Source organism: Phaseolus vulgaris, chromosome 2 (genome assembly GCF_051622355.1).
Source record: "Phaseolus vulgaris cultivar YP4 chromosome 2, ASM5162235v1, whole genome shotgun sequence".
Lineage (NCBI taxonomy): Eukaryota > Viridiplantae > Streptophyta > Magnoliopsida > Fabales > Fabaceae > Phaseolus > Phaseolus vulgaris.
Window position 1 is genome coordinate 35,218,302 of NC_143499.1, and position 7,548 is coordinate 35,225,849.

At 32.2% G+C, this 7,548-nt stretch overlaps 1 protein-coding gene across 3 annotated transcripts; it reads right to left on the bottom strand.

Annotated features, from left to right (window-relative positions):
- Nucleotides 1-1,590: 1,590 nt before the first annotated feature.
- Nucleotides 1,591-6,653, bottom strand: LOC137811653 (putative potassium transporter 17). 3 transcript variants are annotated; one of them, XM_068613460.2, is made up of 8 exons: nt 6,419-6,653; nt 6,096-6,327; nt 5,490-5,711; nt 5,335-5,385; nt 4,331-4,591; nt 3,578-3,630; nt 3,103-3,472; nt 1,591-2,736 (listed from the first exon to the last, which is right to left on the bottom strand). In XM_068613460.2, exons 1-8 carry the CDS (start codon nt 6,557-6,559, stop codon nt 1,880-1,882), a joined length of 2,187 nt encoding a protein of 728 aa, XP_068469561.1. In that variant the 5' UTR covers nt 6,560-6,653; the 3' UTR covers nt 1,591-1,879. The 3 variants fall into 3 exon arrangements, with proteins under 3 accessions (XP_068469561.1, XP_068469562.1, XP_090154808.1); XM_068613461.2 differs by having other exon boundaries at nt 6,096-6,321; nt 6,419-6,637; XM_090298682.1 differs by lacking the exon at nt 3,103-3,472 and having other exon boundaries at nt 1,888-2,736; nt 6,419-6,644.
- Nucleotides 6,654-7,548: the final 895 nt, after the last annotated feature.

The window sequence follows — 7,548 nt, forward strand, 5'->3', positions numbered from 1 at the left end:
GAAGAAAGAGAACAAAGGATATTTAGAGTAAAAATGAACTTACTCTGTTTAAAAATCTGATCGGGTAGAAATGTTCCTTAACTCCTCTGCTACAGCGTGGTATGATCAGATTCTAAAATAGATGAAGTTTGTGAGAGAAAATTAGGAGAGAGGGAGAGAAGAGAATATGGAGAGAGAGAGAAAGAAGAAAAATGGTACGTGGTGGAAAGAATGTTTCTGTTTTAAAAAAGGCACGTTGTTACAACTTTAATGATTATTTTTCTATTGATGCTAATCAATATTATTTCTTAAGTTAATAATGGTAAGGATTTTTTTAGCTAATGTCAACAAATTTATTTTTTTATATATGTCACCTATATATTTTTATTGACATCTTTGATGATTATTTAAATAGATATCTGGTATTATTTTTATACTAAATTAGTAAGAATTTTTTTAATCAAAAAAATTTCACCTAACATGAATTGAAATTGTTTTATATAAGATATAGATTTAAGGCTTAGAATTTAAGGTTAAAAGGTCACTAATCAATAATAAGAAAAAAATAATTTTAATCAATATCAACTAAAATAATTATGAATGATATATGTTAAAAATAACTTGACCGATAATAAAACATTCCTTGTCAAGTTAGATGAAAAAATCTTCCACACTTTACAAAAAAAAAAATAACATTAATAGACTTAGATTAAAATTATTATTTTGTGATAACAATTAAAATATTCCATTCAAATAAAAGAATTAAAATTTATCAAATTTGAATTGTTTTATTCTATCAAAATATTTTAAAAAAACTATTCAAAATTTTAATTTTCTTTTCTACAATAACAGTGTATTCTAATGCAATTGGCTACAGTAAATTTTATTTTTGGACAAATTACAATAAAGACATTAGAGAATTTTTTTCTTGCACCCATTTAAAGTTCTTCCTGAATTCCATCAAATAAGTGAAATTATCAAATACTTCATCTAATTTGCTCTCATACTGAAAAGCTCTTTCTAAAACACATTAAAACACATTCTGAAAAAGTTATTCCATAAATTTTTTTCCGGAAAATGTTTTCTGGAAATTCTTTTCTTCCTAGAAAATGTTTTTCGAAAGACATTTCATGAATGCCAGAATAAGTGTTCTGGAAAAGTTTCCGGAAAAGATATTTCAGAAATCATTTAAAAAAAGGGGTAAAATAGGTTTTTCGGAAATTGATAAGGTGCAGAAAGAGTTTTGACAAGGGGCAAGAAGAAACACCGAAAATATTATCCAATATATATTTCTTGAAATTAAAGTAATTATTCGGAAGAGTAACTAACAACTAAGTTACTTTAATCCACTTGATTAAGGGTGTTTCTTTCAGCATCCCGTCAAAGTTCTTCTTGTACCCATTAAATAGGTGAAATGACCAAAATGTCTCCATCTAATTGGCTCTCTTTCCAGAAAGCTCTTTATGTAATATATTCTAGAAAATTTCTTCCAGAAAATACATTTTGAAAATACACATTCTGGAAATTCTTTCCGAAAAATGTTTTCTAGAAATTCTGGAAAACGTTTTCTGGAATATACTTATAAATTCTGGAAATGGGTGCACAAAATGATTATGGAAAAGCTAATCTGAAAATCATTTAAAAAAGGAGTAAAATCATCTTTTTAGATATTGATGGGGTATAGGAAGAACTTTGACGGAGTGGAGGAAGAAACACCCCTTGATTAATCTTTGCTTTTTTAATTATCTTAAACTGTTTATACATGGTGTGATTTAGAGGCCTATTCCTAAAGCCCTTTTGTTTATCACATGTTTTTGTTTGGCCCCATTAATCTGGTGTATTGTGAGCTAGTGAAACTGCTGAATCTTGGGAAATTTGAAACGTTTGATACAGTAAACCTTCAAGCTTCGTATAGCATTCCAACTTCAATCCGTTGCTGCGGTGGAATCCCAAGAGTAGGCAAGCCAGATCTACAGTTATTGTGCATGACTTCATAAAAAGTAAGCACAAATTTATCAAACCAGCCACAGTTCAGGCCAATGTAAAATCTGGTTTTTCCACGAACATGAACTACCCCAGCAAGCCTTGCTTCTTTTAAGTTCGAAGTCTCTCCAATCTCTAGAGAATCAGATGAAAGATTCTCGGGAGATTGATGCTTCTGTATATGTTTTTCCAAACTACTAATGACTTGATCAACAAAATGATCTCCTTCTAAATTTAGAGCATCTGCATAGCCATACTGAATCATACAGCAATATACCCCTTCGAGATTTGATTTCTTGATCACAATCCTCTCATGTGGAGGAACCTTGGGTACTAACAAATATCTAAGAGTAGTGAATACTGTGACCTTATGAAGAGATTTCATGTTCTTTATGTAGTGTCCCAAAATAGGAGTCAACCCTTCTTGAATGTTGGTATAAAAGAAGCATAGCCCAGGAACCCTTTTAACACTGCTGTCAGCTAAAAGCTCTTCAAGTCTCTCAAAGGTTATCTTGTGGGTTAATTCGTAATCAGTCTTTCTTTGTCTACCATAAAACCAACCAAACATGATGAAAGCAAGGATAAATGATATGGCAAAAGGAATCCATCCACCTTCTGCAAATTTGGTGAAAACTGCACTGACATAGACCCCTTCCATCACAAAAAATACAACGAAGTACAGGGCAACCAGCACAGCAGGAGTCCTCCATATCATGATCATGACTAGTGTGAGCAGTATAGTGGTGATAAGCATAACTAGGCTCACAACAACACCTGCAATAAATGGCACACCGTCATCAGACTATTCCATATACTAAATAGAAGCAAATCTAAGGTCGCCATATGGCCAAAGATATAATCATTTGTAGACATAAGAAATTGTGACAGTTTGTTAAATTTATGATTGAGAAGAACTGCCTTAGACTTGGATGAAGAATAGCTTGTGTCGCCCCATATATTGTACTTCGACATATTGGAACTAGCAGAAGCCCTTCTGTTAATCTAAAATGTATCATTGATTGATTTCAAATTCAACATGGGTGACCCAAAGCTGTTATAAAATGGAATTCTTTATTCTTAATCAGGTGGTAACTATTTAAGGTTATCTAAGAAAACATAGGGCTTGAGAAACAGACATACCAAAAGCATTTCCTATATCTTTTCCATCTCCAAAAATAAGTATCACAGCTACGCAAAGGACCATCAGGATGTAGTTCACTTCAGGGGAGTAAACCTCTCCTTCTTTATTTTTAGATGTGTGGACAACCTTTACTCGAGGAAAATAATCCAGCACTACTGATTGCTTGATTACAGAAAAGGTGGCTGATATTAATGATTGGCTAGCAACAACTGCAGCAGAAGTGGAAATGATAAAGATAGGCCAGTATACTGAAGTTGGTATAAATTTGTAAAAGCCATCATCATGATCATTGGGATGCTTGATCAGGTAAGCTGTCTGTCCCGCATAGGTGAGAACTAATGAAGGGTAGATTGTAAATAGAAAAGCTAGCTGGTACCAAATTTACAAAGAAGAAAGGAGGATAAGATAATAATTGGCTGGAAAGGATGCACAACCTTCAAAGAAAGATAAAAAAAATAAAATAAAGAAGTCAACCTGAATGGACTTCTGATTAAAATGACCAAGATCAGCAAACATTGCCTCAGAACCTGTCAAGATGAAGAAGTTAAGAACAAAGAAAAAAAATGTACTATGTCACTTCAACGTAATCAATTTCTATAACTAAGAGATCACTGTATTCATATGAGAAGTCAATCTATAAAATCGTCCACCATTAAGTGTTTGGACATGTTCTAGTCGCCCCCTAAGGTTATCAAATTGCGAATCACCAAGCTTACTTTTGAATCATGAATAGAATACTACATTGAATAGTTCGTGATATAATGAAAATACCTTGAAATTACATAATAAAAATAGGGTGTATTCAGTGGCATTCATTTTCATTTAACACTTTAAGCTTATTTTTATTTTGTTAATCAATTTCTCTGATAACTATTGCTGAAAGGAAAAGCAAAAGGGAATGAAAATTAAAGAATCATTGAATTGTGAAATTCATGTCAATGATATGAATTGTACTGTCTCATCCGTGTACCTATTTGCAAATCATCACCTTAAACAAAATGTTGGCTTGCCAAATTGTGCAATTCTAATAACTATTCAAGATTCTCTTTTGCACAATTCTCATATGGCAACATTATGTAGTCCATAGCTTGACCTATCACAAGTACTTGAGCATAGCACGTGGATTTGTGATATGATTTCACAAGGACAGAAAGGCGTCTTTCAAAGATAAATTTCTTACTCCTATATCAGCAAGGATATATCATGTAAAAAGGATGAGTTAGATACCTGTAATGCAAAGGACAGTACCACCAAGTAAAAGCCATCCAGATTTTCCATTTCTCAAAAAGAAATGGAATATATAGTGCGGAGATAAAGCCTTAAATATGCTAGGATAGTGGTGTATGATGCTGTAAATTCCTACAAGTGGGGTACTCAGTGTCCATGCGCCCATTATTGGGGAAAAGAGGAAACTAACACGGGATGTTCCAAATTTTTGCAATAAGAACAGAACGATCAGAACTACTGAAGAGAGTGCTTCCACTAGCGCTGTGGCGGCATATGCAAAAAAGAAGAAAGAAATTAGTTATATAAACCAAAAGAATGAATCGTATACTCAAATCTACTCTAAATAAGCCTCAGGATAAAAAAGATTCCTTTGATGGTTTTATTAGTTGTAACCTACCTTTTTTACTTACCAAACAGCTTCATTATATAAACTTTGTTATTCAAGTCATTTTATTATTCATGATAGATGCTAAAGAAGCACATGGTCACAAGCTTCTGATCCTATTTTGGTATCCCAATGGCAGTATACAGAAATCCTACACAATCAGGACTGCATCTTGCACAAGCTCAACATTATCAGAAGAAAGTCCATCTCCTAATTTGTAAAGGACATAGTATCCGATAGGATAATGAAAGTCATACAGGCTATAGATAATATTTCCATAATCTCCTCTTACACTGCAATATTCATATGTTTTTGTCTTTGAATTATGCAAGTATTAGCTGATGATGTTGCTTGCATCTGATTAAATTAAGGGTTTTGTTAACATCATCTTATTAATGTAACAAAAAGTGGAAAAGAAATTAGAAAGGAATCATTCATTTCATCTGAGATACCAAACTTTAATAAATTCCACTGTTCACAATGAAAAACTCCCACTTCTACTTTTTTTAAAACAACAAAACCGTCAAATTAATTATGTTCAATAAGTTTGACAGTTTCCATAAATGGAAGCTGCAAAATACCAGGATCACAGTAAAACCGTTCGAACTCCAAAACTTACATTTGCTAACTGAAGGAAAAGGTGCTCTAAGTCCATCCATAGCTGACAATACTGAAAACAAATTAAGCAAAATCAAATCAAAACATTCCAAAGCGACAAAAAAGGAATCGAACTTTTGAAAAGGTGATAAAAACGAAAAAAAACTGTCACCAAACCTGAAATTGCTGGTGTAAGTATACCGTCACCAATAAGCATGCAAGTACCCAACATAGCAACGAAGAGCAAGAGCCTCCGAGCAACTAAGCTTGTTTGGAAGAACCTGGCAAGCAAAGTACTCTTCTGAACGTCCTTAGTTGTGTTCAAACCCACATGCTTGGAGGGCAGGATCCCAATACCGACATGCCTGCAAAGCAATGAATACAAGGCAAAAGTCCCACCTGCGATTCAAACATGGTCATCGTGAATAACAATGAAATATAAAGCAACAAATTTGCAGCTGTAGAAATGTGTATTTGGGTGAACAACAGCAAAAATTGATTTTAAATGAAAATAATAACAAGTTTGCTTCAGCTTTGCAGATCCCATTCAATGGTAAGAAAGGTGTTACCAAACATATTCATTAATTTTAAAATGAAGCGATTTGCATTGCAATGTTTTAATCTAAAGCAAGTTAATAACAAAATTTAGTATAACTTTTTTCAATTTAAAAATTATCAGCTTTGGATTCAAGAATGATTTGAACTTAACTCCCACTAACCGGCATTTGAACATGATTCTGAATGATCCAATGAGAATCGAAAGAGAATGAAAGTAGCTAGTACCTTCACCATGGTCATCAGCTCTAATGGCTACATTGGCGTACTTGACAACCCCTATGAGAGTAAGAGTCCAAAACATAATGCTGTAAATGCCCAAATAGTCATCTTCCGTCGGATGCTTGAGTGGCATTGAAGGGTACACGTAGAGGGGTGACGTCACAAGTCCTCCAAACACCACGCCAAGAGTCTTGTAAGCAAGAACCAAACTGTCCCTTCTTTGGTTCCCTTCCTGCACCTCAACGACATCATCAAACAAACATGTTAGTTACTGTTGTTCATCAAATTACAGTCGTTGAAACTGAAGTTACAGTGAATACATAACCAACCTTTTGTTGCTGTTGTTGTCGCTGCTGCTGAGGGGAAAATGCATGGTTGGTTGGGTGAAGGCGGCGAGCGTCGGAAGCAGAGTCTCCGCTGACGTTCACGACGACTTCGTTTAACGAAGGGTGGTCGACATGGATTTCCATTGATTAGCCCTCGTGTCGTGTGAGAAGACACAACAGAACCTTTAACTGAATATCAACAGAAGCAATTGTGAACACCTATTATAGACAGAGATTCGCTTCATTAGTAAACAAAAAAGATTATTTAGGTCATATGATTGGGAATTTATGAGTATTTTAAGGTTTCATATTTTGATACAGTTATGTATTATTATATAGTAATATACATAACATTGATTTCTTATTTTATTGTTTAAAATATTACTGACTTTGGAAGAGATGAACTTAAAAATACTTTTTGATTTGTTTTTTTTATTGGATATTTTTCTTTTTCAGATTATTTATTATTTTAGAATGTCATCAAAACGTGTTAACTATTTTTAGTATATTTTTAAGAAATAAATACATTAATGAAGTTACAATTGTTGTTATACAATGATTAATTATCTGTGAAAATGTATTTTCATCAAATAATTATTCTATCATGAAAACTAATTGAATTAATTATTTTTTTTAGATGTATTAGCTTAAACAATAAATAAAAAACATTCAATTTAAATCAAATTATACATTATTATATTAAATTCAAATTCTTGATATTCAACAAAGACAATTATTAGAATATTTTATCATTTATAATAAATTTATTCCATTCAAATCAAGTTTTTTCTTACAAATTATCTTATGAGAAATATACATATTTTTAAAGACAAAACTTATATATATATATATATATATCATATAAATATTTTTAAAATAAAACTTAGATTTCAGCTTTGGGATGAAAGATATAAATTAAGAGAATTTTATTAAAAAATAAATAATTTTTTAGTTAAAAGTAAGATGCTTCACATGGATAACTTAAAGATATAAAATTAAAATAAAAACATATTTTCTGCATGTTAGTTGTTAAAGTTTGAAAAAAGAATGAAAAATTATGTTTTCTAAGCTCCCAAACCCATTTTGAGACCAACAGTTTGTCGTTTTTGTGCACTGGTCAAATTAAAACTACT